Source organism: Jaculus jaculus, chromosome 10 (genome assembly GCF_020740685.1).
Source record: "Jaculus jaculus isolate mJacJac1 chromosome 10, mJacJac1.mat.Y.cur, whole genome shotgun sequence".
Lineage (NCBI taxonomy): Eukaryota > Metazoa > Chordata > Mammalia > Rodentia > Dipodidae > Jaculus > Jaculus jaculus.
In genome coordinates this window covers 110,583,583-110,604,460 of record NC_059111.1, presented here as the reverse complement: position 1 = coordinate 110,604,460, position 20,878 = coordinate 110,583,583, and the positions used below count along the sequence as shown (strand labels likewise).

General features: G+C 41.7%; 1 protein-coding gene across 2 annotated transcripts in view; it reads right to left on the bottom strand.

The window, feature by feature from the left end:
• Esyt2 (extended synaptotagmin 2) overlaps positions 1-20,878 on the bottom strand; it is a 99,088-nt gene that overhangs the window by 58,573 nt on the left and 19,637 nt on the right. For both annotated transcript variants that reach the window (XM_004672029.3, XM_045160298.1), the window contains exons 2-4: positions 13,746-13,787; positions 12,060-12,194; positions 4,931-5,007 (exon numbers count right to left, since the gene is read on the bottom strand). In XM_004672029.3, the coding sequence (XP_004672086.1) occupies positions 4,931-5,007; positions 12,060-12,194; positions 13,746-13,787 (254 nt within the window). The remainder of the gene's footprint in view (positions 1-4,930; positions 5,008-12,059; positions 12,195-13,745; positions 13,788-20,878) is intronic.

The following is a 20,878-nucleotide window of genomic DNA, read 5'->3' as shown; positions in this document are numbered from 1 at the left end:
TCCAAATTCTGCTCAGTTTCTCCTCCATCTTACTGTCAATGTAATTACGATCCTTGTCCGAGGCATACACAAAGACTGTATATATGATACAGAAATTGGGGTCCTCTTCCAATGTGCCCATATATGTCAATGCATTGATATCAAATGAGAATTTTGCGGTGTCTCTGGATCTTTGATGAATTCAAAAAATTGACACCTACAGACCACAGGGTAGGTTGTAGACAGAACTTAAGAGAAGGAAGGAATATACAGTTTGCTAAAGGAGGCAAGAGGGGGTTTGAAAAGTCCAGAAATTAAAAGAAAAAAGGAGTACAAAGAGCTCTCTCTCTGAGAAAGCAGAAGCTGGGCAAAGCCCAAAGAACAGAGAGCTTGTGCCCATGAGAAGACAAGAGCAGGGCGACACCCAGGTGGCAACAGCCTGGAGGGCTGGGGCACAGCTCTGGAGAAGGCTGTGCATGTCCTAATTAACACCCGCGCACGGCACTGCTTCTCTACAGCAGGACGAGAGACCAGGAGCCGGGAGTTGACCTGGGAAGAGAACCACGTGCCACCACAGCAGGAGAGCGACTAGCCAAACGCGTGCTTCCCATTCCCACAACCTTACCCATCCTGGCCCAGAGATCTGAGTTCCAGAAGGGAGCGCTTTTGCCAAGAGGCACAAAAACAAAACAAACAAAATATTCCATTGAACTGGAAGCTAAGCCTTCCCCTCTGGCCACTTTGGGCTCCTGATACCCTTGAATCAACAGGCTAAAAAAAGAGTTACAGTGTTAGCAGGGGTGACTGATCTAGACTACCAGGGGAAATTTGGACTGCACCTCCACAATGAAGGCAAGGAACAGTGTGTCTGGAGTGCAGGAGATCCTTTAGGGTGTATCTTGGTATTACCATGCCCTGTTGTCAAAGTCAATGGACAACTGCAACAACGCAATCAAGGTGGTGTGATAAATGGCCCAGGTTCTTCAGGAATGAAGGTACGGGTCACCCCTCCAGGTAAAGAACCAAGACCTCCTGTGGTGCTTGTTGAGGTTGGAAGATATACAGAATGAGCAGTAATAGAAGGTAGTTAGTTACAAATACCAGCTTAAAAAACGAGGATTGTAATTGCCATAAATGTTTCTGTCCTACTTTGTTAAGAGTGTTTGTACAAATGTACACAGTATTAAGATAGCTTTGTTTTTCTTTCCTCTTTTTCTGTACTGTGAATTAATACTGATTGAGGTAATAACAGTAGGGGTGGACTTGTGATGGTTATGTTTTGTTGCCAACTTGATCAGATGAGAAATCTACAGACATTCATTCGTCTTGAATGGGTCTGAGGTTGCTTTTAGGAAGGATTAACTGAAGGAAAAAGTACTTCCTCCAACATGAGTGGCTATATAAAGCTGGTGGTGGGTTATATAAAGAAAACTCTGAAAGAACACCCGACTCTCCACCTGCTGCCTGTGCTACTCACTCGTAAGTGCCTTTTACCCGGCGTCCTTAAACCCCTGCTATCCACTCATACGTGCATCTATCTATCCTGTTAGGCTGGCACTGGAACCCTTTTCCATCAGCCTTCCAATGTGGGCCAAACAGCAGTGGCTCTCTAGGGATCCTCCAGGCCTTTAATGCCAGATTGGCATTGCTAAGGCATCCATCCATGTGCAATGAACAACTCTTGGGTTCCTTGACTCTCAAGCCTGAAGAGGCTTGTTGGACTGCCATAAACTAATCCAATAAATCCTCTTCTTAATAATAGGGTTCTCTAGAGAATCCTGACTAATACAGATTGTAGTCTTCAAACTGACATCCATTAAATGATTTATTCAAATAATTTATTTAGCAAATGTACATAGCATATTCAGTGCTCAGTACAACGAATAACAGAAAAAGGTTTCCATTCTCATGGAGTTTATCAGTCCAGTGGTCAGATCTGAGACAGAGCACAACTTAAGCCACAGGTGGGCCCCATGGAGCTTGTCAACAGTCCTGTGATCAAGCCCTCTGGGGCACAGACTACCTTTAAGACACAAGTGTGCCTTCTATTTTATTCCACCACTGATGACAGTGTGTGAACAATTCGAGGGTGTCATTCTACAGGAATGCCATCACCCCCGGCCCCCACCAAGTCATGTAAGCCAAACCCCACAGTCCATAGTTCTTACTGCATTTAGGTCTTTCAACTCTGACCAGAATGGTCCATGATGCTGTACTTACAGCTCACAAGGCTTCTCTTAGGTCAAGGTTACAAATCCATCCACATTTCTCCCTCAAATCAGTTACAAGAGGCCAAAGCCACAGAATCAGGTTTCTAACAGCAACAACCCCACTCCTTTGGTACCAATTTTACCGTTGCTGTCACCTTTGTGTTGCTGGGAGCAAGCACCCAATTGAAAGCAGCTGATGAGAGGTAAGGGTTTATTTTGGCTTACAGACTCCAGGGGAAGCGCCATAATGGCAGTATGTGGGGGAACACGAGGCATGAGCAGAGGGTGGACGTCACCTCCTGGTCAACATCAGGTGGATAACAGCAGCAGCACAGTGTGCCCATAATCACCATTTTTCATTGTTCTAGAACTTGCCAAGTAAGCTGGACTAGCTGGCCAGCAAGGCCCAGGGCTCTGCCTCTGACTCAGCAGTGCCAGGACTGACGTGCCACCGTGTCTGGCTTTTTGTTGTTGGTCTTTGTTTTGTTTCTGAAGTAGGGCCCTCTAGTTCAGACTGGCTTGGAACTCACTTTTGTAGCCCAGGCTGGCCTTGAATTCAATGCAATCCTCCTACCTCAGTTTCCTGAGTGTCGGGATTAAAAGCATGAGCCACCATGCCTAGCTTTGGCCTTCTTTCCTTCCTTTCTTCTTCCTTTCCTTTCCTTTCCTTTCCTCTCCTTCTCCTTCTCCTTTCCTTCCTTCCCTCCCTCTTTCCCTCCTTCCCTCCCTCCCTCCATCCCTCCCTCCTTCCTTCCTTCCTTCCTCTTTCCCTGTTTCTCTTTTCTTGAGGTAGGGTTTCGCTCTAGCCCAGGCTGATCTGGAACTCACTGTGTAGTCCCAGGGTGGCCTTAAACTAATAGCAATTATCCTACCTCTACCTCCAGAATGCCGGCCTTAATAGCATCATGTGTGCCATCATGGCTGTTTTTTCCAATGTTTTTTTAAGTATTTATTTATTTACTTGAGAGCTGAGAGAGAATATGAATGTAAGCACGCTAGAGCCTCCTGCTGCAAACACAAACTGTAGATGCATGTGCCACTTTCTACATCTGGGTTTATGTAGGTACTGGGAAATTTAACCAGGGCTGCTCAAGCTGCCAGGCTTTCCAAGAAAGCATCTTTAAACACTGAGCCATGTCTCTAGTTCTGGCTCTCCCTGTCCCTTTAACATGGGTTCTGGAGATTGAACTAAGGTTCTCATGCTTGCAAGACAAGAATTTTACTAGCCTCCCTAGTGCTGGGATTAAAGGCATGTGTCACCATGCCCAGCTTAAGTTGTTTATCTTGACCACAGTGATGGAAAACTAGCACAGGCCTCAAAGGAAAATGCAGGCAGCGAGGCGCTAATCAAATAAGAATGATGACAATAGGAAAACCACTTTTTATGCTAGGCTTGGTACCCACTTTCCTTCTTTTGATTTTAAAAACTATGGTAAAATAAACATAACACAAACTTACCATCTTAGCTATTTTCATAGTTCCATGGTATTAAATACAAACAAGATGTTCAGCCACATCTACCTCTAGAATGCTCTTATCTTGCACAGGGAAGTGCTATTCTATTAAACACCCACTCCCCATTCCTTCTGCCCAGCCCCTGGTGCAACCTATCTCCTTAAGTTTGATTGCTCCAGGTACCTCCTATGCATGGAATCACATAGTAGTCCTATTGTTCATTTATTTCAGTTAACACAATGTCAAGTATAAATAGGAATATTTGCTTGCATAACCTTTTCATATCTGTTCACCTTTCTATGGACACTTGAGTTGCTTCCACCTATTTATTATAAATACAATTGTGCATTGCTAACAACAGGAATATGTTTTGAAAAATCCATTATTAGACAATTTCTAATTGCTGTTTCTAAAAACATCATACAGTGTACTTACACAAACCTTGATGGCTACAATATCACGATGTAATATAATCATATATAATCACTGTTATATATGCAACCCATCACTGACCAAAATGTAGTTATGCAGCACTCGACTGTAATAATGCTAAAATACCTGCTCAAGTCCCTTTCTGTTCTTTGGAGGCATGTATGTGTATAATATGATTTGAGTGTATCTTCCAAAAGTTCATGTGTTACATAGAACCTTAATCTGTCGATGCTTCAATGCTGGAAAGTAGGTTCTAGTGGGAAGTTGTGGTGACTTGAATCAGATGTCCCCCATAAACTGGGTGTTTTGAATGTCTGGCTACACTGAAGAGATGGCTTAGTGGCTAAGGCACTTGCCTTGGAAGCCTAAGGAACCAGGTTAGATTTCCCAGTATCCACGTAAGCCAGATGCACAAGGTGATGCATGTGCCTGGAGTTTGTTTGTGATGGCTGGAGGCCCTGGTATACCCATCTATCTGCGCCCCCCCTTAAATAGATGCATAAAATATTGACTGCCTGGCCGACAGCCATTTGGGAGGAGGAGACTTGCTGAAGGAGGTGTGTTGCTGAGGGTTTATCAGCCCCAGTTTTCCAATGCTAGTTCTGCTCCATCTCAGGCTGTGGCAGAGGGGATGTCCAGCCTCTGCTCAAACTATGCTTTCCCTGCCATCATGGAGTTCCCCTCAAGACTGTCAGCCAAAATAAACAACCTGCTCCCACCAGCTTCTTTTGGTTAGATGTTTTCTGCCAACATGAAGGAAATTTCAATAGAAGTGAAGGTCATGGGACGGGTATAGTTAAATGACACTTATCATCAATAACCACAACACAGATGTAGCAGAAATAAAAACTTACCTAATCTGAAGGTCCAGAATAATTTGCCTTTTGTCTACATTTTCAGTATATACCTTAACACCATTTACCCTAAGGGGCTTAAAAAAGAAATAGCTTATTTTAAAATACAGAGGTTTAAAAACAAACAAACAGTACAGTGTAACACAGAGGTGATAAGAACAAGCTTTAGCACCAAGCTATAGGAATTAAAATTCTGCTTTTCAATGAGACCATTGCCAATACACTTGATTACCTCCAGAGCTAAAATGTAAGACCCTATTGCTGAAGACACCACAGGATGCAGTCACAGGACACTGGAATGCCATGCTGGAACCAAAAGGGAAACTGGCTCCCTCCTGGCTAGCCCTCATCGTGCTGGGAAGCCCAGGGAGCTACTGGAAGACAAAGGTCACCAACAGCATGAATAAGCAGGGGACCTTGCACACTATGAAATCAAGCAGCAGACAAGAAGTACACACTTGTGCGATAGTGGCACATAACCTCTGTGAGTAACTAACGGTTCTCTAATTGGACATAAGGCCTGCTCAGTGGGAGAGAACTCATATCTGGGACTAGAATCCAAATCAGATCCCAATGTCAGGAAACTCATAGACTTTAGAGAAAAGCCACTACTGCTCTCTGGTAAAGAGTGGGCTTGCATACCAAAAAGTTTCTCAAAGAACTTTGCATACCCTCTTTAACCCAAGCTGCCTTCACTCTTGGTTGGAGAATCTGTTTTATTTTACGTATGTCAGAGAAAATGGAGGAGAACAAAGATCCATCGGTGAGACAAAAAGCCCACCACAAGAAGTGCCACCTTTTTCACTTCTTCCAGGATCAGGAGAAATTGCAGAGGAAGCAGAAACAAGAATACTTCTCTCACTGCTACCCTGACAACCAGCTCCAGGATGATGGTGACAGACATCAATCAAAACCCATCAAAGCAGAAATCCAGATGCTACAGAGAGCTCAACACTAAATCAAACTGCCAACAGGCCTTCCATGGCTCAGGGAACATTGAAGAAGAGGGGGCTGAAAAACTGTAAGCTCCACAGAGTGAGTGTAAGTACTCCGAGGCATTGTTTCCCCACTACCCCACCAAAAGGCTTGACTGAGGCCTTCAAGACCCCACAGTGAATACCATATGTCCACAGAGGAAGGCCCCAGGGAAACAGGAGTAAGGGCAAGGGGTAAAAAGAGTATAACCTGCTGTTATGTATATAAAATAAAATAAATTGAAATTTAAAAAATTCTCCTTCATAATGTATTAGCTGTTATTTTTGGCAATGTATTTAACTAGAGCTTCTCATTTTCTTCAACTAAGTGATCTAAATGATGAAGGCATATATCTCATGAGATACTATGAGGTTAAACAATATTAGATGAGCTGGAGAGATGGCTTAGTGATTAAGGCACTTGCCAGAGAAGCCTGAAGAACCCAGGTTTGATTCCCCAGTACTGATGTAAGCCAGATGCACAAGGAGACACATGCATCTGGAGTTATTCGCAGTGGCTAGAGTTCTTGGTATGACTACTCTATCAGCCTGCCTCTCTCTCCCCCCAATAAATAAATTTAAAAAATTTTTTTGAAATATTATATGATGATAGAAAGAACTAAATGCATTGCCTGGTACATAAGTAAGTATGTAATAAACACTGGGTATTACTGCTCTTGTTAGCATAAATTATATATGCATGTATATGTACATATATATGTATGTATGCATATAATTTCTAAGCTTTTATCCTCATCTCTTTCAATTTAAACTGATTCTGATCTCTGCTCTATCCTAATTACATTGCTTGAAACAGAACTTTTTTTTTTTTTTTTTTTTTTTTGAGAGAGAGAATGGGCACACCAGGGCCTCTAACCACCATAAATGAACACCAGACACATGTGCCACCTTGTTTATGTGACTTACATGGGTTCTGGGGAATTGAACCTGGATCCTTAGGCTTCACAGGCAAGTGCCGTAACTGCTAAGCCATGCCTCTAGCCCTGAAATGGAACTTCTTTTTTTTTGAAATGTAACTTCTTATCTTGCAATTTCTCATTTAAAAATTTCACAAAAATGGAGCTTTTTAGTAAATAAAAAAAAGATGGGCTGGAGAGATGGCTTAGCGGTTAAGCGCTTGCCTGTGAAGCCTAAGGACCCCAGTTCGAGGCTCGGTTCCCCAGGTCCCACGTTAGCCAGATGCACAAGGGGGCGCACGCGTCTGGAGTTCGTTTGCAGTGGCTGGAAGCCCTGGCGTGCCCATTCTCTCTCTCTCCCTCTATCTGTCTTTCTCTCTGTGTCTGTCACTCTCAAATAAATAAATAAAAAATGAACAACAACAAAAAAAGATAAGCTGTAGCTAAGCATGGTAGTGCAGGCTTATAACATAAACATTTGAGAAGTTGAGACAAGATTATGAGATCAAGGCCAATGAGGGCCACATAATGAGACCCTGTCTCAAAAAGAAAAAAAAAAGTAATATCAAGACTTAATATATGACATTGGAAAATGACTCTGCAACTGCAAAAGGCAAATTGTAAGACATGCTATATTCTAAGGACCTGGTTATATCACTTCAAAATATTTGAAAATTCGAGACCCCTTAAGGAACGTTCTGGGCACTTCTCATAAGCACTACCAACACCCAACAAGCTCAGTATCCTGAGTCTTAGCCTCTTAAGAAGCTGCAGACCTGCACTCAGTTGCCCCTGAGTCTTTTCCTGCTCCCCAGGCTCCAGGTGTTATCCTCATGATCCTACTTAGGACACACAAGAAGCATTACCACCCAGAAATGCAACCATTTCACCCTAAAGATAAATGGAAGCAGGGCATTAGTCCATATATTCCCCTCCTCACCTAAGTGCTTTCTTAGATTAAGAGAAACAGCAAGACCAGCCTCACTCCAGATAACTGAGGTGACCTCATGTATTACCAGGTACCCTAAACACTTGGCAGGCCAGGCTGACATGCTGCTATGAGATAGCTGGAGTTTGCAACCACTTGTCAGAGGACGGTGCCATACACATGTGGCCTAGACCGCAGTAGCACTCTCTTGCCACTTACTGAACTCGAAGATCTCAGTATCAAACTTAAAGCATAACAGAATATAAACATCATTAAAATTTTCCCCAAATAAGCCCAGCTGAGGTTAGAATTTTATATTTTCACCAAGTATTCTTTCCCTTAGTGAAGAGCAGACTATGGTCTGCAGGCTATAAATAGGCTCTGGAATACTTTTATATAACTCTGGCACTAACAACGGCTTTTACCATTTCAAGGGATTACAGAAGGGAAGAGAAAACAGGAGAACAAAATTCTGTCAAAAGCTAAAATAAGGCCGGCTGTGGTGGTGCACACCTTTACTCCCAGCACTTGGGAGGCAGAGGTAGGAGGACAGCCATGAGTTTGAGGCCACCCTGCAACTACATAGTGAATTCCAGGTCAGCCTGAGCTACAGTGAAACTCTACCTTGCAAAAACAACAACAAAAAGCTAAAATATTTATTATACTATCCAGCTATTTACAGGAAAAGTTTGTGGCAACTCCTTTATGGTGTTTTAACTTGGAATGGTGGTTTTCCCAACTGCTGCTGCCACTTTAGATTATGAAAGGTAAAGTAAATATTATCTTATGTACATGCTACAGTTCTCCTGCACAAGCACTTGGACATCTAAATATGACAGCCATGCCTCAGGTGTGTCTTTGTGAATAACTTCCTGGGTTCAGAGATGTCAAAGCTAAGGAAAATGGTCAGCAAGTAAAGGGAAGAGCCACATGAGCCTCAACTAGAGACAGTGTACTTGGAATAACTACAGAAGAGAAAGCACTCTCCACAGGTTAAAAAAACAATCAGCTTTGATGAGAAAGTTAACCAGTAGCCTGTACAGCACTAGCTAGACATGTAGAAAGTCAGCAGGTGACATACGCTACCTGCCAACCTGACCTTTGCTAACATGCCAACCACTCCTCTGCTGCACCTTTTGGAGCCCTAAGCCATCCTGTGTCAGCTAAATGCTGTCGATGCAGGGAAGTACGTGAACCGTGTGCGTCTACAAGTACAGTCCAAACTCTAAGTTTCTATGAGGCATATGAATCAATACTACTTTGAATTCATACTAATTCTTATAAAAGCTGACTTAGAAAATTAAATAAAAACCTGCACAGCAAGGCCCTTGGCTGCCCACCAGAACTAGATGGTAAGAGCCAATTGCTGATGACTCCACATATTTGGGCTGTAGGTCACTGAGAAATCAAGCTGGTGCTGAGCTGGAAGCTTCCTTCCTAACGACTAGTTGTCATGGTGCTAGAAAAGTATGCAACCTTTTTAAAAACATATTTTCTAATATTTTGTTTTATTTATTTATTTGATAGAGAGAAAGAGGCAGAGAGAAGGGGAAGGGAGAGAGGAAGAGAATGGGCACACCAGGACCTCTAGCTGCTGCAAATAAACTCCAGATGCATGTGCCACCTTGTGCATCTGGCTTATAAGGGTCCTGGGGAATTAAACCTGGGTCCTTTGGCTTTGCAGGCAAGTGTCTTAATTGCTAAGCCATTCCCCCCAGCCCCGTGCAGCCTTTTGAGAGAAAAGTCATTTACAGTCTTAGCCAGCAGTGGACCCTGTAAGCCTTACAGCTGACCAGCCACACCAAATGTGCCAACTGGTATAATGGTGGGATGTCTGTTATGGGGGTGTGATGTAGTCAGCTCCTCATTGTTGGAATAATATCCAGTTTATAGATTTCAGCTTACAAATCCAAGGAAAGTTCCACCAGTGGTATAAGAAGCTGGCTAACCTTTTATTGATCCAAGTAAAGTAAAACCACTGAAACAATCGGCACCACATGCAAGCACAAACTGTCAGAACTCAAGCTACTCTTCACACACCCTCTGTACAGCTGGAATCCAGATCTGTCCCCAAACCCACCTTAGGGCTGGACTCCAGAATCCATCCCCTATGGCACCTCCTCCAGCCAGAGAGATGGAAACCCAAGTTATAAGTTTAATGAACTGGAGGCCCACTCCACAGGAAGGAACTCAGGCATGATACCGAAAATCTAGTCAAAAGCCTATGGCTGGAGAGATCATAAGCCCTAAAGGAGTAACTACAACTATTGTCTGGCTAAATGCATTTATTACGTCCACCAAACTTCTGTCTAAACACTTATGTTTATGCCCATATAATAATACTACTCTCGGGCTGGAGAGATGGCTTAGCGGTTAAGCGCTTGCCTGTGAAGCCTAAGGACCCCAGTTCGAGGCTCGGTTCCCCAGGTCCCACGTTAGCCAGATGCACAAGGGGGCGCACGCATCTGGAGTTCGTTTGCAGAGGCTGGAAGCCCTGGCGCGCCCATTCTCTCTCTCTCCCTCTATCTGTCTTTCTCTCTGTGTCTGTCGCTCTCAAATAAATAAATAAAAATTAAAAAAAAAAATAATAGTACTCTCACTTTTGGTTAGAGAAGCTTCTCTTTTCAGATGGTAGTTACTACTGGGGTGACTTGAAACTCACCATATTAGCTGATACTACCTATACAAGTCTTGTATAATAGGCATGGAAAAAATGGTGACATCAAAATAGAAGAAAGCCTAACTGGAAAGAAGGGATACAATGGACAGTGGATTTGGAAGGTGAAAAAGGCAGATGGTAAGAGGATTATCATGGTCTACTGTCTATACTAATGGATGTTGCCAATTTTAAAAAAAGCAGGTATGGTGGTACTTGTCTTTATTCCTAGTACTTGAGAGGCTGAGGCAAGAGGATTACAAATACAAAATCAGCCTGTGACATACAGCAAAACCCTGTTTCAATAAACCCAAAACAGGCTGAAGAAATGGCTTAGTGGTTAAAGTGTTTGCCTATGAATCCAAAGGACCCAGGTTCAATTCCCCAGGACCCACGCAAGCCAGATGCACAAGGTGGCACATACGTCTACAGTTTGTTTGCTGTGGCGGAAGGCCCTGGCATGCCCATTCTCTCTCCCCCTCTCTCCAATAAAAAATAAAATAAAATAAAATAAAACTGGTAAACAAAGCAAACAGGGGCTGGGAAGATGGCTCAGAGGTGCTTGCTTGCAAGCCTGACAACCTGAGTTCAATCCTTCTCAGTGCCTATATGGAGCCAGTCACAAAAGTGGCATGATAATACTTATCTCTAATCCCTGCACTTGGGAAGATGATGCAGGAGGATTATAAGTACCAGATCATCCTGAGCTATATGGTGAAGCCTTGTTTCAAAAGCTACAAATAGGGCTGGGAAGATGGCTCAGCAGTTAAAAGCACTTACTTATAAAGCCTGATGGACTGGGTTCGATTCCCTAGTACTCACATAAAGTCAGATGCACAACGTGGCACATACTTCTGCATCCAGAGATTTTTTGCAATGGCAAGATGCCCTAGCATGTCCATTCTCTTTCTTTCTCTTTTTGCTTGCAAATAAATAAATAAATAAATAAATATTTTTTTTAAAAAGAGCTCCAAATATGATGGCTCAGAGGTTCGAGCTGCTTGTCAGCAAAGCCCACCAGCCCAAGTTTATTTCCCCAGCCGCTCATGTAAAGCTGGTTGGGCATTCATCCAAGAAGCCCTGGAAGGTTCACACAAACATACACTCAAATAAAAAAAAATTAGTTAAAAGAAAAGCCAAAAGCAACAAAAGTTTCCATGAAGGAGATACTAAAATATGAGGGTTTCATTAGAAGTGATACTAGCCACAAACAGCTTCTTTATGAGACATATCCCAAGCATAGCATTCACCTTTCCTCTCTCCTAGGTCATGAATGTGATCCTACAATTCAGTTTGAACATTTTGAGAGTGGACCTTATGTGAACTCACATCTCAAACTCTCTAAACACAACAGAATTTTATTTGAAAAACATGAAATATAAAAATAAGTCATTGAAAGTAGAGAAATAGAAACTGTGCAGTGAGGCTAAACTGGCCAGAACAGCATAGCAATAATAGATAATATGCTGGCTCCTGATGGGCAAGGAAAGCTAGTGTACCATTGGAGGCAGAGCCTATTGGAACTATAGACACACTAGTTGGTCCTCTTAGTGAATGATTTCCTCCAGGACATGCAGAGCAACTTAAAATATCATCAAACTTCCATAGCATTCTGATTGTGCACATAACAGAGCACACTGGAGAAGGAACTGACCTGGTGACCCATGTCCACCTTTGTGAAGCTGAAGGTGCTAAGGTGGGTGTTGGCTCCCCGTACAGCTGGCTCTATGGTTTCTCGAAAGAGCTTCTCTATAAATTGGCAAATAAAGGGCCACATGTGCTTTACAGTCTGTAAGACAAAAGAACTCAAAACAATTTTTATGATGCATAACAGACTTAAGTCACCAAAAAAATGATAACCCTGTAGTTAAAACATGATTTTGAAAGGTGAAAGGAAGAAATGGTTTTGTTACTCAAAAATCAATCATGTATAAAGCTTAATTCAAACTTTAAAATTTTATTACAACTTACTGATTAGCCAGTATTGCAAAAATCAGCTTGTTTTTAGTTAAATATTTTGTTTAAATATGTCAGCATATCTAGTGTTTGCTAAAATTTCCACAGGTTTTAACTCACTACTATAAATTGTACAGATCTTGGTTTGAGGTGTGGCTCAGTGGGGTGCACTTGCCTACTACGTGCAACGTCCTGGGTCTAATCTCAGAACTGCACCAAGCAGAACAAGACAAAACAAAACAATTTTTAAAACTGCATGGATTTCATTAAGTACCCATAAATTTTATGGAATCAGACTAACCTGCAATTCTACTGTCTAGGTTAGTGCCACTCTATCACTCTAGAGTTGCTCAGGATACAAGGCTAAGAGACATTCAGTCTAAGATTTACTAAACCTAAAATATGTCTTTAAAAGACATTATAGAGCCAGGCATGGTGGTGCCTGCCTTTAATCCTAGCACTTGGGAAGCACAGGTAGGAGGACTGCCATAAGTTCAAGGCCACCCTGAGACTACATAGTGAATTCCAGATCAGCCTGGGCTAGAGTGAAACTCTATCTCAAAAAAAACCTACATACGGGCTGGAGAGATGGCTTAGCAGTTAAGCGCTTGCCTATGAAGCCTAAGGACCCCAGTTAGAGGCTCGATTCCCCAGGACCCACATTAGCCAGATGCACAAGGGGGGTGCACATGTCTGGAGTCCTTTTGCAGTGGCCGGAGGACCTGGCGCACCCATTCTCCCTCTCTATCTGCCGCTTTCTCCGTCTGTCACTCTTAAATAAATAAATATTTTTTTAAAAAACCTATATACATATATAGTGATCTGTTAGCTAAGTCTAAGTATCTCACTCACTCTCCTCACTGTTGTCCCCAAATTCCTTCCTGTGAGATATGGCTCAGTGGTTCAGGTACTCGCCTGCAAAGTTTAACAACCTGGGTTTGATTCCCCAGTACCCAAGTAAACCTGGATGCACAAAGTGGTAGCAGCTGGAGTTGGTTTGCAGTGGCTCAAGGCCCTAGTGTGCCAATCTCTCTCTCTCTGCTTACAAATAAATAAATAAAATATTTTTAAAAATTATAGGTTGGTAGGTTTCTTGGAAGTTATTTCCTTCATAGTAATGTTTTCAGAATTTCTATGAAATAAATGTGAGCCACCTGTACTCAGGAAGGAAGACATAAGGTCAAAGAGTGATGTCATATGAGCATATGAATCTTCAGATCAGTGACAAACCTCTTGTTCTCGCTCTTGAGAAATGAAAGTTATGTAGTGTTTGTGACAGGTATCTGGGAAGTAAAAGCTCCCCTGAAATCCCCAAATATGGGAATATGGTCTCTCACCTTCTTAATTCCTACTGATAGCTGGATTTGGAATACTCTAATCTTACCTTATTTAGCCATTCTGCTCTTTCAGTGTCTGGAAAATGGACCTAAGAGAAAGCACACATACATGACTTACTTACTACTGACAACCATAAACAAAATGTCCCCCAGGCTATTTTGTATTCTTATTGTGTGTTCTATGTTCATATAATACGTCTTTAAAATGCTTCGCTCTAATGCCAGCACAGTCTCAGGAGAAAAGTGTGGCACCTAACTTGTCACATTCCCAGAACATGGAGCAGAGGGGCTGAGAATTAGCAAATGTCACCAGATCCTTCTCTGCCTCCCATCATCCAGGGGTCATTCCCTGGCATCTGAAACATCAGAGTACAGAAAAATAATCTCTACCTTTTAAAAACAACATTGGTAAGCCAGGTATGGTGGCACACGCCTTTAATCCCAGCACTCAGGAGGCAGAGGTAGGAGGATCGCCATGAGTTCAAGGCCACCCTGAGACTCCATCGTGAATTCCAGGTCAGCCTGGGCTAGAGTGAGACCCTACCTCAAAAAAAAATCAAACACTGAAAATAACACTTGTGTTGCATAATTTTGCCAGAAATTTAGCATTAGGATCTTCAAAATCCACCTCTTCCCCCTGCTGTCCTCTTTCAGTCTTCGTTGGATGCCTGTCCACGTGAGGGTCCTCTCCCAAATGTATACTGTGATTACAGCTCCCCCAGTAGGACTTGCATATTGGGGAAAGGACTGAAAAAAGGCAAAAAAGAAACCTACTTAGAAAAAAGGTGAAAAAATATGTTCTCTGTTCATCAAGGTAAAATAAAACCTTATAAAGGAAGGTTAGTGCTGTTTTTGGCTCCAAGTAAAGAACTTTCAATGAAAGTAGCACACACAGGCCACACTAAAGCTATCAAAGAATCCAAGCTAACAAATGCCCTCACCTGTCTTTTGACCCCTTAAGGGAAGGTAAACTAGGAGCTAGGTAGGATGTATTCTCATGGAGATAGGGAGTGAGTCAAGATGAAAGTTTCTTTGAAATCCAACTCCACGCCTCATGTTTGAATATAACAAACAAAAAATGGGGCCTAGCAGCAGTCAATCCCTGATCATGGACAGACCACTGTCAAGACACTGCTCACAGCCACATAGAAGTCCTGGAGTGATGGTTCTCCTGGGTCCTCAGAAGGAGGAAAGCAAACAGTGGTGATGGCACTGGAAGTGTAATGAGCTCTCTTTTTATCCTTATTCCCTTACAGCACATGACATGAAGTATATAATTTGCCTAAATAATGAGGTAGGCTAGAGTGAGCAGAAATAAATTGGTTTTAAATAAGCTTGAATCCATTGGGGGCAGGGAGCCAAGGCATTGCAGTTTTCTAGAACTAAGACAACTGCTTAGAAGCTGGAAAAAATAATACTCAAGCAGTCAAGGATTACGAACTGAGAACTGCTAAATATGACTGCATAACTACTGAGTATCTGCTGTAACCACTGGGGGCAAATTTTGACCCAAGCAGAATAAGTGTTCAACAATCAGTGGCACTTACCCCATGGAACAGGAGGGGATCTGGGGATAACAACAGTGAGGAGAGTGGGTGAGCTAGTTAGACTTAGCTAATGAGATCACAAAATTAAATCATCTCTAATGAGTACCTTTTTTTTAATGTTACTTGGAAGTAGTTCAACACTCTTAAAAGCCAGGTATGGGATGGTGAGTAATGGATGAAGCATGAAAGCCTAGGTCCCTCCCAATTTATTCAGCCCTGGTACCTCCTATTTACTGTGAGGCTATCTCCCTTTCTGCCCCCTGAATCTAACATCTCACCAGTGGTGACAACAGAAACAACAGGGGCTGGAGAGATGGCTTAGTGGTTAAGGCACTTGCTTGTGATGCTGAAGTACTCAGGTCCAATTCCCCAGTACCCACGTAAGCCAGATGCATGTGGCAGCACATGTGTCTGGAGTTCATTTACAGTGGCTGGAGGCCCTGGCATGCCCATTCTCTCAGTCTCTCAAAATCTCTCTCTCTCTCTCTTTCTTTCTCTGTCTCTCTCTCTCTCTCTCTCTCTGTGCCTCTTTCTCTCTTAAATATAAATACATACATACAAATCTAGGTCCCTATGGTAGAAGTGCTCCTCCCTCCTTCTATAACTACAGAGTAAACACCAAATAATATCTCTGAATAGACTTGCCTTTTGATGTCTGATTATCTACACCTGCTTCCCCTGGACTTCTCTCTTGCCTAGTGTTTCATCTACTAAATTTAGCTACCAGAAAATTCTTCTAAACAGGATTTTCTATTTACCTTACGGAAGACTTTTGAGCTCCTATGTGTTTATCAAATACTTCAACTTCCTCAGTAATCTTCAAAGGCAGAGTGATCACATTTTCTCTGGTTCACAACTCAAAAGACCTTACTTCTATTGCACTTCTGTCCAACCAAAGCAGCCATGGCTATGGCAAAGGATGGTTTTCTCCCCCACTTACCTCTTACCTTCCCCATTTCTTCCTCCTATCAATCTTTCCCTAAGAACTAGCTAACTGTAGTTACCACACAAAACTACCAGAAAACCAGCCACTCCTCCACCTGTAGCACCCTAATTTTACTTTAACATTCTCATACCACCACTTGGAATACTCCTCAGGGGCAGAACTCTCACATTCTGCCTCCAAGTTCATCACCTACAATCAGCATCAGACCGTGCAAGCAGACCGACCATCTATCTTCTCAGCACTGGAGAATTTCTATACATAGGTACTCTGTAAATTTAATTTACCAATTGTGCCAGGAAGTCCCTGTCTTTCTTAAGATAGTACATTATACCAAACTTATAAATACCATCAAATGAATTTCTGCTTTCTAAAAGAGGCTTCAATAGGTTTAGGAAAATCTATGTATGGTAATGAAATACAGCCAGATCTTCCTGCAATAAAAAGTGAGTAATACTCTTAAAATACTGTCTTAAATTTTTTTAAAAAAAATTTATTTGTGAAGAGAGAGAATGGGTCCACCAGGGCTATTGCTACTACAAATGAACTTCAGACACATGTTCCACCTTGTGTATATGGCTTTACATGGGTATTGGGGATTCAAACCTAGGCCAGCAGGCTTGTTAACAAGCACCTTTAACTGCTGAGCAATCTCCCCAGACCAAAATATAGTCTTAAAATACTGTTTGGGGCTGGAGGGATGGCTTAGTGGTTAAAGTGTTTGCCTGCAAAGCTAAAGGACCCAGGTTCAATTCCCCAGGACTCACGTTAGCCAGATGCACAAGGAGGGCATGTGTCTAGAGTTCGTTTGCAGTGGCTGGAGGCCCTGGTGGGCCCATTCTCTCTTTCTCTCCCCTCTCCCTCCCTCTTTCTGTCAAATAAATAAATATAAATAAATAATATTTTAAAAAATACAGTTTGAACATATGTAAACAATATTTTATGTTACATATGCCTATAAATACACAAGAGTCGAAGAATACATATCAATCCAGTAAAAAAAAAACAAAAAAAAAAAAAAACAGTCTTGACCTTTTCTTCTTTATATTGCCATACTTTTGGATTCCTTGTGAAAAGCATAAATTTAAGTTTCTATATTTCCATTGCATTTAAAGATTAAGAGAATCAAGGCTCAGGAGATAGTTCTGTTGGTAATATGCTAGCTTTGCCGGCAGAACGACTTGAGTTTTGATCCCCAGTACCCATGTAAAATGCTGGGCATAGTAGTCTACACCTATATTCCTTCCCAACACAAGGGAGATAGAGACAGATGGATCCCTGGAGCTAGCTGGTCAGCAAGTCTAGCTTCATATGTAATGCACCTAAGGAAGACATCATACCTAAGGCTGTCCTTTGATTTCATACACACATATATGCATAGACATGAATCTGAACACACATGAACATGCATATACAAGTACAACACAACATGTCCATACACATACAAGATTAAGAAAATGTTGCAAGCAGGATATGGTGGCCCACACCTGTAAATCTCAGCATTCTAAGAGGTAGGAAAAGACTAGTTTGGGTTATAGAGGGAGGCACTGTCTCGAAAACAACAACAAAAAAATAGGAATTTTTTAACATAAAAGTACTACAAAAATACTCAAGATTATGTGAAAATATCATTTTAATAATTTATAGCATATTTTAATAATATCAGAAGAGACTTGTTCTTAGAATTGTTATTTTTACATAATCAATTCTAAATTTGATTAGAAAGAAAAATAATTTTAACATTTTTATTTACTTATTTGCTATTAGAGAGAATAGGCACACCAGGACCTATTACTGCTACAAAGAAACTCAAGATTCATGTGCCAGAAAGAAATGTTTTCTAAAATTTTGTAATAGGTTATACTCTTTGATCCCCTTGCTCCTGATCCAGTTAACCTGGGGGCCCTCCTTAGTGGAGTTATTAGGGTATTCACTGTGGGGTTATAAAGGCCTCAGTCAGTCCCAATGGGATGAGGTGGGAGGCGCAGACCATGTCTTAGGTATTCCTACCCATTCTGTGGCTCTTAACAAGTTTTCTTCCCTTCCTTCTGCAATGTCCCCTGAGCCATGGAGGCCTGTTGGCAGTCTGATTTATTGTTGAGTTCTCTGCAGCCTCTGGATCAAAAAATTTTTTTCGATACACCAAGTTTACCAAGCATTTTCTAATGACACAGTGAAATGACTATAAATGTTCCAAAATAGGGACATTCCTCCTCTCAGGAGACTCTCAGGAGTCTGCCAATGTACCAGTGAATTATAAGTGAGCCCCTCAGCTGACCTCTGCTAGGGTTAGGGATCAGGAAAAACTCATGTAGTAAGAAAGCTTCGCCACTCAGTCTTTCACCAGAACAAAAACAACCATTGACACCAATGGGCTCTGACTTCAGTCACTGTTTTTGCCACTGGAAAGCTCTTTAATCTACTGCACACCTGTTGGCTATTCTCCCTAAAGAACCCTCATACCTAACATTTAGAAGCTTGCTCCTGGTCTCAGGGAAAAGGGGCTGGTTTGGGGAGGAAAGAGCAATGGATGCACAGGCTGGATCCAGTCTGATGTTACCTAGATGGTTCATTAACATTTCACAGACAATATGCATATACTTGGTCTCTATAGGTATGCTGGTGAGACAAGTAGGAAAACACAGAAAACTAGGGAGAAACAAAGGAGATATGAGACAGGAAGAGTCCCTCACTCCCCTGAAGTGGTTTAAGTCTCTCACTGCTCAAAGTCAAGAATTAGAACACAACTGATCAGATCCCTAAATAATATTTCTATCTCAGAGTAGTAGTATCACAAGGTATTCAATAGTTCTGAGGGGTTCCACCCCCACACTATTTATTTACTTGAGAGAAAGAGGGAAAAGGAGAGGGAGGAAGGGAGGAAAGGAGAGGGGAAGAGAGAGAAAATGGGTGAGCCAGGGCCTTCAGTCACTGGAAATGAACTGCAAATGCATGAGCCACATTGTGCATCAGGCTTATGTGGGTCCTAGAAAATTGAACCTGGGTCCTTTGGCTTTGTAGGCAAGCACCTTAATGGCTAAACCATCTCTCCAGCACAGTACTGAGGTTTTTAATTTACAAGCCATGATTTAAGTTTCAAAGAAATGAGAAAAGGAATATATTAAATTTAAAGAAAGTAAATCTGCTAACAATTTTTTAAAAGTCTATACATGAAAAAGATCTGCTTCTCATTAATACACATTCATAATCATTTGCTTGTGTTGCACAGAACGGTTTTAAATAAAAGCATCACATAAAAAGACAAGAATACAGGGATAAAAGAAAACACATCCCCCAAGTTATATAATACACGAACACATGTTTAGTTACAAAAATTACAAACTTCCTTTAAGTTTCAATTATATAACAAACTTTTATATTATTTATATTATCTCTGTGAACTAAAAATAATCACTGTAAGATTACTCAATTTTCTATTAAAGACCTGACACTACCCCCCCAAAAAATATCTTTTAATGTTGGCTTTAAAAAGAACAAAGGCCTATTTTAGATTCTAACATTTATTGATATTGTCAAGTTGTTTTATGTAGAAAAACTAACACAAATATGCAAACAGTATGTGTTAACTGTAGCCAAGAACATGAAACATTTTGTTTAACATTCACAAGAACTTTTTGAAGGACTAAAGGATATAGCTGATAACACCAGACTATGGAAAGAAGAGAAATCCAGACCCAAGAGACTCCAAACCTATTACATCTTGCTAAAATATGAAGTATGAAATGAATTTACAAAATGGCCAAATTTGGGCTTGAGAGATGGCTTAAAGGTCAAGTGCATGCCTGTGAAGCCGAAGGACCCCAGTTCAGTTCGAAGCTCAATTTCCTAGGACCCGTGTTAGCCAGATGCACAAGGGGGCATTTTCTTATTTGAATAGCAGTCTCAGGAAATTTTGCGGAAGAGGGGGCGGAAAGAATGTCAGAGTCACATGTTGGGTCATGATTTGCAGAGACATTTAGCATACCAATAACTGGGGACTAACCCCACAGTGCACGACCCATTTACATCAACAAGGAGGGTCTAATTGGAGGGGGTAGATCATAGATGAGCCTAAACAATGGTACCAAACTGCCTGTATTTGATGAAAAGAAAACTAATAAATCAAATTAAAAAAAAAAAACAGAGTATAGGAGACAACAAATTAGCGCAAAGAAACATGAGTTCTAAGACAACTCAAGACACCTGTTCTTTATAGGATATACCCCAAGAGGCTTCCAAGAAATCTCTAGACATCGATGCATACCTACGGCACACTGTATCCTTCCAGTGCTGCAATGAAACTCAGTCTGTGAAGATGATAACTAGAGACCTTTGATATTTAAAACAGCTGATATTGCTTTATCTGAATAAACCAACCAAAACAGCCAGGTTTGGTAGATCATGCATGTAATCCCCACACTTAGGAAGGCTGCGGCAGGAGTGCTTCAAGTTCAAGGCCAACCTGGGCTACGTACTGTGTTTGAGGCCAGCCTGGGCTACAGAGTAAAAATTAGTTTCAACAAAATAAAACAAAAGTAACCCAAGAGAGACAAAAGTTTCAACACACATGGACCACCTTTCTGGAGAAACCAAAACTCAAGAGACTTAGAGAGGGGAAGCCAAGAAGCAAGTAAAAGAGGGTTAAGAAATGTCCCCCTCTGCCATCCTAGCTGCCAGACCTGGCCAAGCC